Source organism: Nymphaea colorata, chromosome 1, assembly GCF_008831285.2.
Source record: "Nymphaea colorata isolate Beijing-Zhang1983 chromosome 1, ASM883128v2, whole genome shotgun sequence".
In the NCBI taxonomy this organism is placed as follows: Eukaryota; Viridiplantae; Streptophyta; class Magnoliopsida; order Nymphaeales; family Nymphaeaceae; genus Nymphaea; species Nymphaea colorata.
Genome location: NC_045138.2, coordinates 24,338,402 through 24,357,532, shown reverse-complemented (window position 1 = coordinate 24,357,532; position 19,131 = coordinate 24,338,402). Strand labels below are relative to the sequence as shown.

At 39.8% G+C, this 19,131-nt stretch overlaps 3 protein-coding genes and 1 long non-coding RNA gene across 7 annotated transcripts; 3 read left to right on the top strand and 1 right to left on the bottom strand.

The window, feature by feature from the left end:
- The first annotated feature begins 262 nt into the window (after nucleotides 1–262).
- LOC116245651 (uncharacterized) lies at nucleotides 263–994 on the top strand. Its single transcript, XM_031617136.2, has one exon. The coding sequence runs from the start codon at nucleotides 327–329 to the stop codon at nucleotides 531–533; it is 207 nt and encodes a 68-aa protein (XP_031472996.1). The 5' UTR covers nucleotides 263–326; the 3' UTR covers nucleotides 534–994.
- A 4,803-nt stretch (nucleotides 995–5,797) lies between these two features.
- Nucleotides 5,798–9,316, top strand: LOC126409231 (uncharacterized). 3 transcript variants are annotated; one of them, XR_007572079.1, is made up of 6 exons: nucleotides 5,798–5,926; nucleotides 6,570–7,015; nucleotides 7,840–7,890; nucleotides 8,003–8,095; nucleotides 8,193–8,238; nucleotides 9,065–9,316. It is a non-coding gene; the product is annotated as an uncharacterized LOC126409231 (long non-coding RNA). The 3 variants fall into 3 exon arrangements; XR_007572078.1 differs by lacking the exons at nucleotides 8,003–8,095; nucleotides 8,193–8,238 and having other exon boundaries at nucleotides 6,602–7,015; XR_007572077.1 differs by lacking the exons at nucleotides 8,003–8,095; nucleotides 8,193–8,238.
- Nucleotides 9,317–10,407: 1,091 nt separating this feature from the next.
- LOC116246207 (H/ACA ribonucleoprotein complex non-core subunit NAF1) lies at nucleotides 10,408–13,964 on the top strand. Its single transcript, XM_031617950.2, has 3 exons — nucleotides 10,408–11,545; nucleotides 11,978–12,055; nucleotides 12,428–13,964. Exons 1-3 carry the CDS (start codon nucleotides 10,604–10,606, stop codon nucleotides 13,838–13,840), a joined length of 2,433 nt encoding a protein of 810 aa, XP_031473810.1. The 5' UTR covers nucleotides 10,408–10,603; the 3' UTR covers nucleotides 13,841–13,964.
- An 898-nt stretch (nucleotides 13,965–14,862) lies between these two features.
- Nucleotides 14,863–19,115, bottom strand: LOC116249095 (endonuclease 1-like). 2 transcript variants are annotated; one of them, XM_031622229.2, is made up of 9 exons: nucleotides 18,719–19,115; nucleotides 16,737–16,917; nucleotides 16,378–16,485; nucleotides 16,243–16,298; nucleotides 16,068–16,151; nucleotides 15,684–15,779; nucleotides 15,524–15,591; nucleotides 15,238–15,311; nucleotides 14,863–15,135 (listed from the first exon to the last, which is right to left on the bottom strand). In XM_031622229.2, exons 1-9 carry the CDS (start codon nucleotides 18,980–18,982, stop codon nucleotides 15,023–15,025), a joined length of 1,044 nt encoding a protein of 347 aa, XP_031478089.1. In that variant the 5' UTR covers nucleotides 18,983–19,115; the 3' UTR covers nucleotides 14,863–15,022. The 2 variants fall into 2 exon arrangements, with proteins under 2 accessions (XP_031478089.1, XP_031478098.1); XM_031622238.1 differs by lacking the exon at nucleotides 14,863–15,135 and having other exon boundaries at nucleotides 15,266–15,405.
- Between the last annotated feature and the right edge of the window lie 16 nt (nucleotides 19,116–19,131).

Genomic DNA, 19,131 nt, shown 5'->3' with positions numbered 1-19,131 from the left:
TTGCCGTCGGTTGATCGGGTCTGCGCTGAGGGCGGGTCAAGGCGGCGTCCCGGGTCCACCCCCTAACCTATTCTGCTTTTAAATAATAAATTCTCTACGAATCAATGAAGACGTGGATGACAGTTGGCAACTCATTATTCCCAGATCTCGACACGTAGATACTTTAAGAATGTCAGCCGTCGATCGAATCAGTGCTCACTCCCTCCAACTCCCTCTATATATAAGAAAAGAAGCGAGCGAGGCGTTCCACCAAACTGGAGAAGCCTCTACACTCAGAAAATTACGTCGCCAGAGTCCGGTCACCTGTGGGGAGGAAGCGAAGGAAAATGGTGTTCTTCTGCTGCTTGGTGGATCAGAAGAAGACGGTCGGGAGGACCAAGCCGGCCGCCGGAATCTGCTCGAGATGCGGAGCAGGAGCGCGAGTGGCGGACATGAAAACGTCCACCCGATTCTGCACCATTCCCTTCTACTGGAGCACTTGCAAGGCCATTGTCTGCTCTTTCTGCGGAGCCGTCCTCAAATCCTACGCTTGACGTCCGGCAGATCGATCGAACCATCTCTTCGATGAGCTTTCGGAGGAGAGTTTTGCTAGTGGCCGATCGTGTTTGTATATATACAAACTAATCTTAGTTTCTAGAGGTCAATAGAAATTTGTTGCGTAAAAAATAACTGTGCCAGACTTGTGTTTCTGAGATTTTTGTTCTTCTTTCGTTCTCAAGCTTAGTTTTTCTGAGTATAGTTCTTCAGTGTGTTGTTCGCAAGAACTACCGAACACTTTTTCGGTTTTTGTTCTTGTCTCTGTGATATTGTTACCGGTTAAGTGATAACAGAAACGACCGGCCATTTTTAAACGTTTTTTGTTTGTTTGTCTATTCTTATCATTTTGGACGCGCCCACATGGCTGTGTAAGTTGGGGGTCACACTGTGTTTTAGAGAGAAGAACCAAGTTGCAGAAAAAAAATTATATCTTAATAAACTTTTCTCAATGCGAGCATTCGGGTTTTGGTAATGCAGAAAGCATTGTTTTGTCGATGGGCATCATATTGTGATAGATCATAATGGGCACCGCACCAATGGTTGTTTTCCCCTTTCTTCTTCTCCTTCCTTTCATCTAAGGAGCAGGCAACGGCGCCCATGGCTTCCGGTCTTGGTCCAAGGCATTCAATTTTCTCGAAACAGTTGTACACTTTCTTTTATTCTCTCTCTTCGAAGCGCACTGGTAATCGAGCTTGATATCTCTTTTCTAGGAAACTGTTGCATTAATTGGATGATTACGTTCGTTGGCTGGTGGAGACAGAACTTGTCAACAACTTCGTGTTCACGAATAATCTAAGTAGTCTAACTCCCAACGTTTTAGAATTACACTGTCATTAAATCCAGACACTTATTGCAGGGCTCTAATGGTGGCCCCAACGAAAAATCAGGTGGTTGGGGAGAGGATATGAAGAAAGGAAAAAACCAGAAGCCTTTCCCCTTTCAACTCACAGCCACAGTTTTCCAGCATTTCTGGTTGCTCTGAATCTGGCTGCACAGGTTAATGCCTCCATATTAAATTTGAACCGTTCTTTTTTCATTCCATGGTTAAATGAGCGGCGGGAAGATCGGGAAAAGAAATTGGCTCATCAATATGACATGTGAAGTGAGTAAATGTCTGAAGATACTTTGAGGTCTGAACTCTCCTCCTTTTTCACTGCTGTAATTTGTTTCTGTTTTCCCCTGAGAGAAGCAAACTAAGAGACGGAATTCTGTGGAAGGGTGGAGACGAAAATCTTGTCTGGGAGTTTGGGAGATGGGAGTTGGGAACGCGTGTTGTCTGTGTGATGTGTGCGGGTCGTCTTCAATGTCCGGCAATTATTGATCTGAAGGAAATTTTGATTTCCAGGCCTTCGTTTTGACAGAAATTCTACGAACGAGCCTCAGTTTTACCGATGTTTGTTTCTGATCTAAGCTTCATTCTTGCTGTAAAGTGCCAGAAAGAAGCATACGTTCGATGCTTTTTACTTTTGCACGAAAATGCAAACGTTCTTACCGTTTAATTCCTTCATCTACACTGAAGAATTGACTAGAAAATGGTCGAAGTAATAGATTGTTGGCAAAAATTTCTTACGTAGACAAAAAAGTGGTTTTGACGTAGAATTTTCTTCGTTTGTAGAGTTGATTTTCTTAGTTCCTTTGAAATTCTGCATATAGATTGGTCTTTCTGGATCAGAGGGAAAAGTTTCGTCTAACTGTTGGTGGAGGTGACTTAATGACATTTTAAAGAGTTTCATGATTAGAGAGATTCTGTGCAAAGACAAGTCGTGTCTTCTGTGTCATCCCCCATTTTGTCAATTAAATGAAAGACTCTTGACGTATGAACTTTACATACATAAAATTTATAAAATTTTACATATATATATAGTTTTGTTTACAGAACATGGTTTTTGAACATGGCCAATATAAAAAATAAGTAGCTCCTGTTGTTTCAATTGGTGAACTTTAGAGTGAGATAAAATCAAGTTGAAAAAAAAAAAGCAAGGAGTTGCACTGCCAATGATCCACAATGATTTATAAAGAAACTTTTTTAGGACTTACGCTTTACTGCTTTTCAATATTATAGAATTCCACAACAACCGTCGAAATATCATAAAGTGAGGAGTAATTAAATTGACAGTCCATGTTGTAAGGTCTTCATTGGATTACATGTTCTTGATCTTGCTCAGATATTCAATGAGGCAAAGAATTTTGAGTGGTGAACTTTTACCGATGTTTCTGATCTAAGCTTCATTCCTGCTGTAAAGACTCTTGTATTCTGTTTCATCTCTTTGTCAATTAAATAAAAAGGCTCTTGAATGAATTTGCTACTAGAATGCGCATAAAATATGAACTTTACATACATAAAATTTAGAAATTTTTATATTATATGTTTGTATATATATATATATATATAGTTTTGTTTACAGAACATGGTTTTTGAACATGCCCAACATAAAAAATAAGTATTTCCTGTTGTTTCAATTGGTGAACTTTAGAGTGAGATAAAATCAAGTTGAAAAAAAAAAAGCAAGGAATTGCACTGCCAATGATCCACAATGATTTATAAAGCAAGGACTTACGCGTTATTGCTTTTCAATATTCTAGAATTCCACTACAACTGTCGAAATATCATAAAGTAAAGAGTAATTGAATTGAAAGTCCACGTTGTAAGGTCTTCCTTGGATTACATGCTCTTGATCTTGCTCAGATATTCAATGAGGGAAATAAGTTAGGGATTAAATATTGACTATAAAATGCAGATTTGGATCTGACCACATGGATCGTGAGAGAAGTATTCTCTCACTAGCGAAAGTATATCGAAGTATCATGTTCTCTGTCTCTCACTTGATCGCCTGCGGTTGAAGATCTGGTTGACCTGAAGTGGCCGAGATCTCTGTGATCCTCCCATCCAAACTAATTAAGCAGACCGATACGAACCTTGGTCAAATTAAATAAAAAAAAAGAAAAAAAAAGAAAAAAAAAACTAACTTAGCTTTTTCACTTTTAGTTATTCCTTGAAAATACCAATAGAAAATAAGTTTTATACGGTCAGCGGAGCTAAGGTAGAGCTCGCATGAGCCATCTTAAAATTTAAAAAAAAAAATACATGTAAATTTTAGAAAATTTCACTTGTTTTATACAAAAATTTTAGAAAAGGATATTTCAGCACCAAACAAAATTTAGGAACTTTAATTCGACCATTTTCATGAAAAATTTCTAACTTCGCCCCTAATCACACTTGTAAGTATAGGCCTTAAGCCATAATACTCACATATATATATATATATATAGAAGGATAGAAAACTGCATGTGCCTGTGCCTAGTGGTGGAGCGGCATGTGAGCATGTGGGATGTGGGCATTGAACCTCATAAGTCTCACAAAATAGATTGTTCTATTAATTGATTCCTTGGACAGTTTGCTCATTCGAATATATTAAAGTACCAAATAATTTAAAATTATTTGAATAGTATCTTCTAGTGCAGAATTTCTGTCATTATAAGTGGAGCATTACAATCTACCATTCTTTAAGGCATATATACTCCGTCCACACATGTAAGACCCCAAGTTCTAGTGTTGAAACTTAGACTTGGGCATCGGATTGGCCTGGCCCAATAAGAGTCGGACCCGATATTCAATACCTGAGCCCGAGCCCAAGCCCAATACCCAGCACCCATGTCTGGCTCGACGGATTAAAATAAAATATATTTTTAAATATAAAATAAATTTTTTTGAATATAAAATATATTTTTAATACATATATATTATATAAAAATAATATTAAAATGTTAATCAGGTCAAATCGGGCTGACCCGGGCTGGCCCGATACATTATCGGGCCGGCTTTCTTAGGCCGCGGGCTCAGGTCTATTGAAACTGGCTTTGATATTATCATATTGAGTTTGATAGATGTCAGTAGGCTTTTTAGTAGTTTTGGTTTCAACCAGCTTTTTAACAACCCACTTTATAAGCCCTTTAAGTATGAGACTTAACTTCTCAAAACAAGGCATTAAATGTTGAAACCATTACTTTCAAGTGGACAGCAGTTAGATGAAGTTAAGTTTCATTTATAGAAGTCATTTTTTAATTAACAAATAATTGGAAAAATTATGTCAAAGGATGATGCAGGGGACCAGCTAAGACTCCTTGTTTTGAGCTAGAGCTAGCATGGAGTCAAGATTTAAACCCGGCTTATTTTATCGAACAAGTACACTGATTTTGAAAACATTCAATATAAAGTTTTTGATTAAGTAGGTTTGATAAATTACATTTAAATAATTGGTAGATATCTACCTAACACCAGTTTGAATACTAAAAAGGGTCAAAGGTTGACAAAGGAAATATATTGTAAAAGATTCAATCATGAGTGAGATTTAGGTAGGTTGGTGCAATTTGTTTCCAAGGAGCGGCTCATGAACTTTCAATAGTTATATATCGTACAGAAATAATTTACAATTAATTTACATTTTTTTTTTACCTAAAATAGAGCACATTATTTTAAATTTCAAACTTTTATCTTGAAATTTTCAGTTTTTTCCCTTCAGAAAGGCGACCGAAAAAATATACCGAGGAGGTTCCATTGGCGACCGAAAAAATTGCTGGATTTTTTGGACGCGGTACATAAATAATTCCTTTTTTCTAAATAAGCAACGTCCCTACAACTAGACTCATTTCCTACGTATATATATATTTAACTTGACATATTAGGCTGCTGAAAAAAAATGAGTTATCATTCATTAATCATATATATGTCTCAACAGGTAAAATCTTGTTTAATATGTGCAGGTATTCTTTGAAAATCAAAGTAAGCATACACTTTTGGTGCTCTTGTAAAATTTTTCCCTCCTAAATAATTTAGACATTTGAAATCATCTGCAGTTATATGGGAAACCTTTAGTAAATATATTGGCCTGTATGCGTGGTGTCGTTCAGTGTGTGTGGCTGTTTTGAAGAATCGAGTTATGGGTGTCTAAACAAGGGCTGAACACGAGTAGAGTCGAACACGAGTTCGGTCAGCTCGAGCTCGGCTTGACTGTTGTTTTGGTCAGCTCGATCTTGGCTCAAACTCGAGTCGAGGTTGACTCGACCAATTGTGTTTGTGTTGGAGCTCGTCCAAACTCGTTTGCTCGATTAGTTGCTTGTTTCATATGCTTTTGGTGTGGAGAGTAAGAAATTGTATACGTATCGGTTTCAAGAACCGAGTTATCGGTGATTTCATATCGAAATTTCGAAACCGATTAAGAAGAGCCAACCGGCAACCGATTGAGAGTCTCCCTCCATTGAAGTCCTTCCCGCGCTTTCTCTGTCCGTCGTTCTCTCCTCCGTCCTCTCCCTCACCCTCTCACTGTTGGTGTCTCTCGCGCGCGCCGTTGAGCCACTTCTCCTCCCCTTGCCATCGCCCTCAGACTCACAGGTATGGTCTCCCTACCTTCTTTCTGCCGGAGCAGTCCGTCTCTCGGTGCGTCTTTCTGGTTCGAGATTTGTGGAGTGAGTGTGGGTTTCTCCGTGGAAGCCGTTTGTCATTTTCATTTCGATGATTGCATGCATGCTTTCTGTGGTTGCGACACAGAACTCGGCTTTTGTTCTCTTTGGTTGAGGTTTCTGCGCACTCCTTTTTGAATTGATCGAGAGTGTTGTTTTCTTCCCCAGAATCCTATATATAAACGCACTCAAACCCAGATCAATGAGAGTTTCCTTTTTTCCCTTTTTCTCTGTACGAGCTTTTCATTTTCGCGGCAACATTTTCAATCCAGTGGGGAGGTAGGTTTTAGCTGAGGAAAAGATAGAGGGTTTGGATCGATCAGTTGATCTCGATCGATTTTGAGAGTCGTCACGGGAGTTGTTTCTCAGCATCCCCAGCCTTCCCGCAGAAGAAGCCGCTGGTGGTTCGGCTTCTAGGTTCAGGTGTTCTTTTAGGCAACACTTAACATGAACAGCCGAGAGCAGCGATGGATATTTCTTTGAATCCTGGACTAATCAATTTTCTATGCATTTCTATGCCTTAATCCATCTCAATCTCTCGTTTGATTTTGTTAATTTGTTTGGAGCAACTGCAGTTATGGTGAAGGTTTTCTATCTTGATTTGAAGGTTCTAGACTAGGGGATTTTAGGTTTTCATGTTTCTATGGAGAGATGGAAGGGGATCGTCCATGGCGTCAAGAGAAAGGCTTGAGTGGGTGATCGCTATGGTTCAGCAGGTAGTGAAGATCCTCCCAACTACGAAGAATATGACAGCCGACCTGATCACGGTCCACTCCATCTTCGGTAACCGGCTATCCAGCATGAGGGAGCTCCTTGCAGGCGGCGACATTGGCAAGATGGAGGAGCGCCTAAAACTGATTGAGGCGAAGATCAGGTGCTGAAACTTGAACTCCTTGGCAGGGTGCCACTCCTTCCTCACGAGTGATGTCTGTGGCCCAGGGTTGACTAGGTGGCTAGATTAACGAAGAGCTTGTGGAAGCTCTCTCTCTTGAGCGAAACCGAGCTCGAGTTCCCTTGTGTGGTAATTTTTTTTTTTTTTCTGTTTTTTATCCTGTATTGTCTTGGCGAGTACAATGGTTTTTTATTTAATTGTTGTAGTTTCCTTCTTCTTACTCATTCATCTTTTGCATTTATTCAGTCTTTGGATTTGTTTGAAGAATCTGTGATCCATGTGATCTAATCTAATCTGACTGCTCATAGTGATTCCTATGTATTCTTTAATTTCATTAGTTTTTATATTCCATAAACCAGGGGAAAAACAGGGAGGGCCAGTTATGTCTGAAATTTTTGTAAAGTTTGGTTCCTCGTGAATTCTGAAAAAATAAAACTAGTTGGATAAAATTATTTCCTATATAGGTATGTTTGCCTATTTTAGCTTTACATTTTTGCTAGTTCCTAGGATGGTATGCATTTATTTACCTCCCTTTTTCCTTTCCTTCTTTACTGCTTTTGCAAAGAGAATTGGTCTCAGATGATTGGTGGTTAGAATAACTGATGAAGCAATAAAAAAACCTTATTGTCAAAAATGGTTTCATACCGGATGAATTCCCTCTGCCAGTAGTTCAAACTTCAAACAAAGAATGTTGACTTTATAATATGTGCTGCTCAAACAAACTCTTTATTTGACATAATTATTCAACTTGCAAATTTTTGTGGTTTTAATTTGCAAGCCCCTCTAAAAAGAAACCACCTTTATATCAGAGAAACCCATTGTTTTGGAAGTTTCTCATAATTGTTTCATACTTTTTTGCATGTCCAATATAACAAACATGAACCCCTCTAAGTAAGAAACTCATTTTTTTTTTCAAACTATTTCTCATCTGTTCTTTCTATTTCATTATGAAGGTTGAATTTTGGAACGGGAGGGTTGCAAGAACTATGAAATGCATGCAACAGGTAATTTTTCAGTTTTCATGTCCTTGTTTATTTTTTGTCCATTTTTATGGTTTTTTGAAACATGGGTGTTATATATAATTCTGAAAGCTTTCTCCTTTCATGAATGTCGAAGTGATAAATGACAGAATGAGGCTACGAAATATGGGTATTATGTGAAGTTCTGCATGAGAGGGTTCTCAAGGACGACAAAGATTAACAATTACTAGTGAGAGTTCCAAAAAGTGCTGTTCAAAATGTTTCACTTCCTTTTGAGATTTTGTAATCCAATTTTCAGTAGTTTAATTTTACTGTTACTTTTGCAGTAAAGCTCTATAGGCATGCAAAGGATACAAAGAAATGACTTATCAAGTAATGCATTGTTTAACCTTGCCCCAATATTACGGATCTTATGTTGTTTTTTTATCATTTTCATAACATTTCCGCTGGAGATGGATGGAGAGATTTATTTGTATTTATTTTTGGCGGGATTTTTTCCGAGTTTGAATTGAAAAAAATGATATTCTATACAGGTCTGTGTTCATTTAATTTCTTGATTTTCCACCTCTAGGATGTGCTTACCTCTTCTTGTCACTCTCCGATTGATCCTACAACAGAAATCCTGAGAAACCGACTGCCGAGATTCTCTGAGATGACCAAATTCTGATTTCAACCTGATCTGCAATCAAGAAACTAGGGATTTTTTTGAGCAGGGTAATATTCTGACTGGCAGAGGTGTGATTCTTCGAGTAGATATGCTTGTTTACCCTGAATTTCGATAATCCACTGGGCCACGACAGGATCTTAAGAAAACGGCCTTGATATTGATGCTTTCATTCTTGCCTAAATCCAGGAGTTTCCACGTGTGCTGACATGTGGGTTTTTTAGTAAACCACATGAGCAATTCACTTGGCTTGTCCATTCTGGATCTGTAAGACATGATTCCTGGACGCACTAGAACATGTTAACTCCACAATTAAAATAGTGTTCGACTTAGCCAATCCCTTCTCATAAACTTGATCTGCTTCCTTCTATGATATTGATTGCTTGTTTACTTGTTAATTGATCTTTATTTTTCTTCTTTTCTCTTTAAAATACGAGAACATGTTTGTGCCATTTTAATGTCATTCATAATGTTGGCAACGCCAATAATCTCGAACTGATAACCATAACTAAATATTATATTTTCTCTTTACAGGTTCCTACGTGTCAATACAGACAAATTGATGCATGGAGAGGAACTGCATGACTTGGAGGATGGGATTCGAAAATGTATTAGAAAGTGCAAAAGATTCTAATAAGCCAGTAGTTGGTCAGTTGAAACTTGCGCTGGCGACTTCTTTTTCATGGAGAAACTGACTTAGGAAATCAATTACGTTTCTTTGTATATCTTCTTGGACTTTCTTATTGTTTCATTGGAGTGTCAGCAATTACTTCGCTTTTCTTTCAATCAATTGAAATATTGTTAAGCCGACAAAGTCAGTCAGTGGTTGTTGTAGTCCGTGTTCAAAAGCTGAGTTGATTAAAAGGCAACGATATGGAACCACACAATAGCTGATAGTACTCTCCAAGCTTTTGGGACAAGCTTTCCTCTGATATATTTGGCTATAATGGATGCTTTTCAGAACCTTAGTTGCAAATATGCCGTGGTTGGTATCCCTTTTCTTGTTTCCTGAACCAGTTTGTTAGGAATGTAAATGTTTTGGGTATGGTTTATTGTTTCTTTTTTACTCTATCAAATCCGATCCAAATCCTATTTCTATGTGTTTAGTAATCGATATCTGAATTGTTACTATTAACGAAACCGAGAACCGCTACTGCATTGTGGTGATCGGTGCCACCAGACCGCCATCGCCCATCGGCCCTTCCCCTTGTCACTCCCAACCACCCAACTCCTTCAACTCCAGCCCCACCGTTTGGTCGTGGCTGAGGGTTTTCTCAGGCCCAAGACTAAGACAGTAGTTTGATTGAGAGAGAGAGCGAGAGAGAGAAACCCACTTTCGACCGATCACCGTGGCCGGTTGTTCTCCATTGCTTGGACGAGAGAGAGGACTGAGAGAAATCCATTGTAGTGAGATCTCTTCTTCAAAACTCACTAAGCATATCTATTTGTAAGGGATTTAAAAACCTTGAAAATAAGATTTAAGAATAAAAAATCAACTCCATAGCAGTGGTGGGGAAGCTAAGGTTTTTGGCTGACGTAAAAAAAATTTCACTTGTTTTATATAAATTTTTTATTCTATATAAAATTTTTGAAAAATGACATCTCTAATTAAAATTTTGAAACTTTAATTGGACCCCTAAATGAAAAATTTCTAGTTTGGCCCCTGTCAACCATCAAACTAAGTTTCAATATATTAAATCACCGAATCTTCATTGAAAGAACTCATGGTCTCAAGATATTCAATCGCCATATGGGCAGCTCTGACGCTCCCATAAGTTCTTGACCTCATGACCCGAGCGGTACCGTGCATGGGCGTCTTTGTTATAATGGAGTTTAATTGATCCGACCCGATCCAAGTTCCATGTACACTTCCTTCCTCGACAGACCACCCGCCAGCAAGAGCTTCCGTTTTTTAGGGTTTAGGGTTTTAGCGGCAAAACCGTTGTGGACGAGCGAGAGAACGCAGCCCCTTTCCATATACAACGCCATCATAGACATGAATCCTCCTCCTTTCCTCTTCTCTCCCCTTTCTGAAACACCAAGGCCACCCTTCTCTCTCACTGCCGGCCAACGATGACCGGCCTCCCTTATGCTTTCAAGGCAAATTTTCATGATCCTAACGTCCCTTCGTGCCACCCTTCCGACGCACTAACCTTGTCTGCCGGCTGTCTCTCCCCTTCACTGATCGACCCTTTTCCAGATTTTGACGTTATCGAAGAGTGGATACTCGAACCAGAGTTGTCGGGAATGCCGACTGGCGGAAACCCTTCCGAACACCTCGAAAACCTGAACTCAGGGAGCCCAATTTCGAGTTCCGGAGTTAACTGCATCCCGGCGGGAGAAAGTGCTAGTGGTGTTGTTGGGAACTCGTACTGCGAGAGTACGGTTTCGAGTTTTATCGGTGAAAGGCCATCTGCGGAGAAGCGGCTTTCGGATTCTGGAGTTGGGGAGGGAGGTCGTGCGGCGGCATTGAAAGCTGAAGTGGTTGACGGGTTTTTAAGGAAGATGAAGATTGAAGACGACAATGAATTTGGTAGAGGTGGTGAGGTTGCTGTACGTTTGAGGGAAATAGTGGTTGAAGAGGATGATGGCGGGGGTGCGTTCGGTTCGGTTGGTGGTGATTGGGAGAAGGGTGGTGCTAGTGCTGGTTCGGTTTCCGCAGGCGGTAATGAGGAGAAAGATGCTATTGTGTCTGAGGATCTTTCATCGTCGTCGTCGTCTAGCTCGGGTTCTTCAAACAGCAGTGAGGAAGAGGAAGAAGAAAAAGATGATGCTGATAATGATGATGATGATGAGGAGGAGGAGGAGGAAGAAACAGGACCTGCTTCATCATCAGGGTCGTCCTCATCATCATCTCTTGAGGACGAGGACTCGGATAATGCAGAAGTCGAAGAGGGCGAAATAAGGGATTTAAAATCAAAAAAGAGTGGGGAGATGTTTGCAGACAGCGACATTGACGAGGAGGAAGAGATGATGAAAGGGCCAATTAAGTCCAAGAATGAGCTCGATCCCGAGGTAATTGTTTTTTTCGTTTTTCTTTTGTTTACGGACTTCCTTTCGAACCGCGGTAAAGAGATTGACATTAACTCATTTCGTTTTGCACAAGTAGGTAGTTATCAATTGAGGAAATTATTCAGTTTCTGGAGAATGCTAAGTTATAGTTTGTGCCTTTAGTCCTCTGCATGAGTGTCAGATGTGCTAAGGCAATCGTCTACTGAGCTGGTGAATCGTTATTCATGTACTGAGAATATGTCTTTGTCGATGTTCATCACTAAAGATCAAAGTCTACCTCCAAGTCAAGTCTTCAGTCTCTCGTCTCTTTATCGATGAAAGTTTCTCATGTGCCCTTTTGGTTAACGAGCTGTCTAACAATAATTCTTCTTACTCTGCCGCATGCGGCGAACTATCTTTTACTTAGTTACTTACGGCTAAACTTCTTCTGTGCAGAATCTTCCTCCTGTACCATCGATTGATGTTGCCCTGGAGCCGCAACACGGCACTTTGCCTGTTGGCGTGGTTTTATCAGTAAGTATCTAAGACCTACCACTAAAACACCTCTCAACGTAGTTCCTTTTGGTTTTTGACGGTTTGTGTGCCATTGGTGTGGCTGGCTTCTTAACTCCGGCCCCAGTATTGCTGAGATCAAAGCTGGTGCAAGACCGGAAGCTTATCTTGATATTTCACATTTTAGTTATGTGTGATACTATCCGGCAAATTCTGAGCTTGATAGGGACGGTTAGCCTTTTCATAAATGTGAACTCCAATAAAACCCTGCATGAATTTTACATTCATAGTTCTCAATTCTCACTCTGTTATTTGCTGATACTATTTTTTCCCAACTACCGATCTGTGTTATCAGATATTCACTGTCCTTTCCTTCACATTTCAATGATGCAGATAATGGACAACAAAGTAGTTGTCGAGGGGTCAGAGAAGCATAATCCACTGACTGAGGGCTCTATTCTTTGGATTACAGAGAAAAGGTTACCACTTGGACTTGTCGACGAGATATTTGGACCTGTAAAGAATCCTTACTATGTGGTCCGGTATAACACAGACAAGGAAGTTCCACCTGGAGTCCAAGAAGGAACTGCAGTATCTTTTGTTCCAGAGTTCGCTGACCATGTTCTCAATAACAAGGATATCTACAAGAAGGGTTATGATGCTTCTGGAGAGAATGATGAGGAGATCGTAGATGAGCTTGAGTTTTCTGATGATGAAAAGGAAGCTGAGTATAGGAAATCCCAGCAGCGGAAGGCCAAGAGAACAACGAATGATAAGAAAGTTAAGCAGCTGGAATCCATAGACAGAAAGAAGGTTCAAAACAGAGGTGGGTTCTCCAACAGAAATAGATCGTCTGATTCAGCTGGTGTTAAATCTTTGCCGCCACTGTCCTTGTCTGCAGTTGCACCTCTCATTCCAAGCCATGAGCCGATGCATCCTTCATCTGGCCAATTTGTTAATGGCATCTCTTTGCATTCTGCATGTCAACCACCTTTCCCTTCAATAGCACCCCCTGTATGTCCACCACAAGTTGTCAATAGTCAGCAGATGCCAAGTGTGTCTATCCCTGCTGTATGTTCACCTCATATTCCCAACGGTCAGCAGATACCAAATTTACCATCTAACCATTTTGGGCTTGTTGGCGGTTCATTTACTCCTCTACTTGGACCTCTCACATGTGGAACAATGGCAAATACTTTCAATGCTCATGGGCTTCCTGTACCAAGAACACATGGAGTGCAGCAACCTAGTTATCCTGTAAGCTCATTGCAAAACTTTCAGCAGCAACCGCCCTCAGCTTGGACAACTATGCCATCATGTCAACAGCAGCCGCAGCAGCAACCGGTGTTTTTTGGTGTGCAAAATAGTCCCTGGAGATGTGAAACAGCAGGTCAGCAACTGCCAGGCTTACTTGGGAATCCTTTACAGGGTCTGCAAAATTTTGCATCACCAGGTGCATTTCCACAGCAGTCAGTGCCACAGGCGCCTGGATGCATGAATTGGCAAGGATTCATGAATCAGCCTAATTTAAATGGAGTGGCTTTTCCTGGAGGCAACATGCATGGCAATCCTAATGCAAATGCTGTTCAGCAATGGAATCCGATGGGTGGATTTAATGCTCCTGAACAGACTGCGCAGTTTAATCCCAACCAGTGTTTTGGGCAGTTTGTGCCAGGCACAGCCAATAATTTATCGACTCCAGAGCAATATAATCAGATGAATACACCAGATAACAGGAGGAGGCAGCCTGCAAAAGGAGGCAACTTCCACAGGAGAAAGGGTCCCTGGCACCGACCTAGGCAGTAGACCTTTCTTTCTCTCTCTCTCCCCGTTACATGTTAATGTATTTTCCCTTATTTATGAGCGGTTTATACGAGTATATGTTTGATTGACGGCGTTACGCAAATGATTAATTCCATTTTCGGTTGCATACTTCGGTAACTTGTGTTGATTGCTTTGTTGGAAGTGAGAATAGAGCAATAAGAGATCAGGATTTTTGGGGCGCTGGGCCTATGGCTAGCATCGATTCTATGAGAGTTGAGGACTGGTCTCTTACTGGTGCGCCAAGTAGCTGTCCTTTTCTCATCTCAATGGACGAGAAAAAACTTTCCTGCTGTTCTCCGTGGTACCTTATTCAATCAACCGTTTCACGTTTTAAGCACCAGGAGGTACCAACTTAAGGGGCTCCAACCGGATCCACTGAAAGTATTCAGCCTTGGGAAATGGGATCCCCTTAAAAGCAGCAACTTCGCATCACCTGCTCTCGAAGCATTAGCCTTTGGCTTTCAAAATAGTGGAGTTTCGTGTTGGCATGGACCTTGCCAATCTATTCTTTTCGATAGGCTTTTGTTCCTTATGTTTCATATTATTAAATTTTGCCTTTTTGCTGTTCAATTTTCCTTTTAGTTCTTAAGGGGCCGTTTGATGCATTGAAAATATGGAGTTGGAAAGAAGTTTTCATAAACTTATTTTTAGAATTGAAGAAATGAAGAAATCCAGATTTTCAAAACATTTTTGTGTTTGTTGAATTTGGGTTTATGTTTCAGAAAATAAATTTCTCATTTGGATGAGAATGAAAAGAAAAAAAAAAACAAAATAGTTGGATTCAGCATTGCTTGAGAATTCAAAGGGAAATTTTTTTCCACCCCTTGAGATGAAAAGAAATTTTTGAAAAAAACTTTTTGAAAACCAGCCTAAACGTTCACTTTTTTTATCATCCCAAATATGATGGCAAGAAAATTTTTCAAAAATTTGAGTTTTATTTACATGGTTATAAGAAATATCCTGCCCATCAAACGAACCTAATTGAATGTTCTTTGCAGCGCATGTCCTCAAATAACATGTCCCCAGCAAGAAGTCTTATTCATCCAACTGAAGATTGAATTTTAGCACTCAATACATGAACTATAAATACAGCCAACATTTATTCACAGCTGGATTTCCTTCTCGCCTGTTGAATGAATCCTTAAGATTCTAGTAATCCGACTGCTAAAGCTCGTCATGGTGGCTGCTGAACACCTGGTTCAAGGTCATGGCTAACCTGACACCGCCTTGAGCTATTCTTTTCTTTACAATAGGTAGTCGACTTGTGAAATAATCATCTGGAAACAACAAAGCCGAAAAAAAAAACAGGATTTAACAAAGATGTTATGGAGGTCTTCAAATTCTATTCCTCAATGCGTATGAGGAGGATAAGTTGTGACCTGACAAGTTTACTCCTTCCGTTACATCTTTGTATCCCCATTTGCATGCTATATTGATGCTTTCTGCCGCATACCTTTCAGAATAGGATCCAGGAAAATTCATTAAAAAGGCAGTTTGTCTCTGATCATGATTTTTTAGATCATCCTTCTCATGGGCTAGGACGGGACCTAACCCCAAGCGTTCCCAATGGGGAAAGAAAAAAAAGAAGGAAAAAAAAAAAATCATTGTCTGTCTTGCGTAGTAATGTCCAGATTGGTGTTAAAGTTTTTGATGATTTGTACTCACTTGTTTGGACAAGAAGCAAGTTGGCCTTGACAGTCCTGCCATGCTTGCACATCGTCTGACCATGCCCCCTGTTTCACAAAATGCCAATGAACTTTGTTTCAAAATCAAAAGTTTTCCGGTGTTACTGTAGGTATAATTGTACGCTTGTCCCAGTACTCACATCGCTTATGTTTGCTTGAATGTCCTGTAGGAAGGCTTCCATGTCGTCCCCATACATCTCTTTCATTGCTGTAAGAATGATTTCCCTGTCCCATACCTAATGATCGAAGAGCGAGAATAGTTAGTACATGCTTCTTCCAAAGTGCATAAATCGTTAAGATCATGACAGTGCTTTGGCTTTTAAGGTTTCCTTATCCTCTCTTGAATACTCCTGTAATGGTTTCCCTCTTAATGCTGATAATGGCCAAGACAGAATTCTCAGTTGCAAATCCGTCGAAAATTGTGGTTTCATTTCTCTTAACATATTTGATTATTTATACGGTTTATCAAATCTGGTAAGTGGGTAGAGCAGTATATCAAGATGATTACTAGATTTGTCACTTACATGATGAAGATTGGATTTGTGTCTAAACCAGTGCAGGTTTATCGTGTTTCCGCCCTCATCACTTGTGAATCCAACATGCAGAGGCTGAGCAGGTAAAAAATGAAGAAGTGAATTAGACTCTTGCAGAACTTTCATTCAGAACAGCCTTGCTATATTGGTCCTCTAGAGCAGTTACCTGATGAATGTCCCCCATGAAGTGAGATAGGAATAGCAATGCTTCAGTGAGATTATCTACAACAGACTAGCAGTTTTAAGAGAAAAACAGCAAAACAGGTTTCTGAATTTGGGAAGGATGAATGATCTTTCTTACATCTGCGATCAGATGATCCTTCCTTGTAGTGTGAAAGCTCAGAAGTGAAGTTCTGAATCGCACCGGCAACGCACATGTCCTTGTCTCCATGTTGGTCATGACAATCCCCTGTTTTTATTTCACATTTTCATTAAATTTCAAAGTCATGGTGATTTTTTTTTTTTCTTCCATCATGATTATTAGCAAGCATATGACTGCAGCTTGCCATTTGTACACCCTTAGTGGATTTATGAAAATGCAAATCAGACGGAATTGGATCATATATATTGATGCGAAGGATCCCAAACAGATGCTTGTGCAGTCAAAAGATAACAGAACCAACAACAAGAATATGAAGTTGGAAGCGTATGAAATCATACTAGAGTAGTCGAATGAGCAAGCATCATCTGGTGTATCTATGAAATGAAGAGAACTTGTCCATCGATACTTGTACCAATGCCTGATCTGGTCCGGCCACGTGCAAAGGGCTGAAAGGTCGCCGTTAACGTAATCCGGCAGTAAGTTAACGACGGCATGGGAGGCCTCATGGTTCAGAAGTTTCTGCAAATTCGTGTACAAGATTAATATCAATCTCATCATTTATTCGCGGTTCCAGTAAGCAGAACACAAGCTCAACCCATTTCGCCTTTTCAGGGTTGGAATAAGATCCCTAGAGAAGGCGAAATATTTTTTTATAAATTATAATAAATATTTTTTTTTTCAAAATGACCCCCCAAACAAAACAAAAAAAAAAAAACACTGTTTTGCTTTCAAAACTCATTTTTCAGCCTTTTTGGGTGGCATGAAAATAGAGTTTTCAAAAAAAACCTGTTTTCACAAAGTACTGAAAAAAACCACCCCCCTCATGTTGTGCACCCAAATCCATTTTCTTGCCTCCTTTCCCAAACATATAAACATTTTTTTACAAAACTCATTAAGAAAATCATTTTTACAAAACCAGCTTTTCTCAAAAACCATTTTCTCAATTTGTCGTCCAAACATTACCTTATGTTTGTTATTTTTTCATGTTTCTTGTATTTCTTTCACGTTTTTACAGCTTTTAATTATCAGATTTTTATTTTCATTTTTTCACATTTTATTTTTAAGGTTTTGGCCACTTTTCTCTTTCTCACCCAAAAAAAAAGTTGATTATTTTAAAATTTGCTGAATTTTTCCAGAAAAGCAACTCTTTTGTTTATAACCAAGAAAAACGTCTTCCTCTAAATCCCGAAAACTAGATTTGCGGCTTTGCCGGCAAGGAATGGAGGCTCCATGCCAGGAACGGCCCACTTTAAGCTTACGTCCTGTCCCTAAAAATGGGGACGTTCCGACCAATGCTCCCAGAACAAATAATCAAACGTCCTTCAGCAGGAGTCCGGACTGGACCGTCGGCGGTCCGCTACCTTTCTAACGGATATGCTTTCGCATATTCTATCGAAATATGATGCGCCAAAATCAGATGTTGACGCAATTGTTACTTGTAAGAGCATGCTTTGACCATTTTTTATTGGATAAATATGTAATTAGAAGATGTAAGGTGTTGTGGGATTCAACTCTACATCATTGGATCGGGATCCTGGTTCTAATTCATACCGGATCTTAGTGCTTTTGGCTCAACTTTGGATCTGTCAGGATTTCATTTATAGTTCCGTTTGCCGCTTTAGTATATAGGGGTGTAGGTCTTGCTTCGCATAAGATGATATCTCATTTTTAAAATGAGTCCAAAACTGTGCGGTAGCTAGATGTTGTGTTAATGAGGTGAATCTAAAAGAAAGTAAAAATGTTAGAATCTTGGAGACGTAAGGGTAAGGCTTTCTGGGTGTTACATGAACGAGAGTTTCTCATAAATAAACATAAAGAAGATCCTTTTGGAGGGTAACAAGAACATTTCATCTTAATTGAGATCAAAAGTGCTCGTCTTTCTTCCATTCCCTAAGGTACTAGACCTGTTCTGGTTTCTTGGGATGTAACCTCTACTATGTATGTTCAACTTGTTATAAAAACTCTAATAAATGAAAACTAATTGCTTAGTAACCTTTGATATGTCCACTGCGTCCAGCCCCCTTAAAAATGATCCCCACGATCACTTGCATTTAAATGTCAAACCGAACGTTCACAGGTCTTCTTAAAAAGACGTATGCACCGAGGCCGATTCCCTCTTCATGCTTCTTTTTCAAGAATCGACAAATCATTTTCGAAGTGAAAAGCGTTTTCATTCGAAAGACACTGACCTATTTTGCTCAAACACCTCATAGATATTGAAAATAATGACGCGTGCACTCAATCCACATGAATGACATGTTCATCTGGGACACAGGGACCGCCTAGTACCAACTTGATCATGCGAAGTGGAGAAAAGAACCTGAGCGACCCGGCAGGTCATGATATGGCCTTCTTTGCTCCATGACTGAACCAGAGGGGCCACCACAAGCAAGAAACCAAACAGGAAACCAGTAACCCACTTAGCTGGACTCCTCATAGCACCTATCCTCTTCATACTTCCCAACGATTTCCTCTCACCACAAGCACCAAACGATCTGTTATATACACATGTTCCCAACCTCTTCTTCTGTCTTGCCGTCGAAGTCTCAGGTGAGCATGACCATACGCAATCAGGAAGCATCATCCCATCAGCATGAATCGACTCCAATTTGGCATCTACTCTAGGATGCTTAACTACCCCCTACCAAGGATCATCTTCTGACTAAGTTTTATGCCATTTCAAAGGTTTTCTGCAAAACTGGGGGTTGTTATTCAGTTGGATTACAGTAAGAA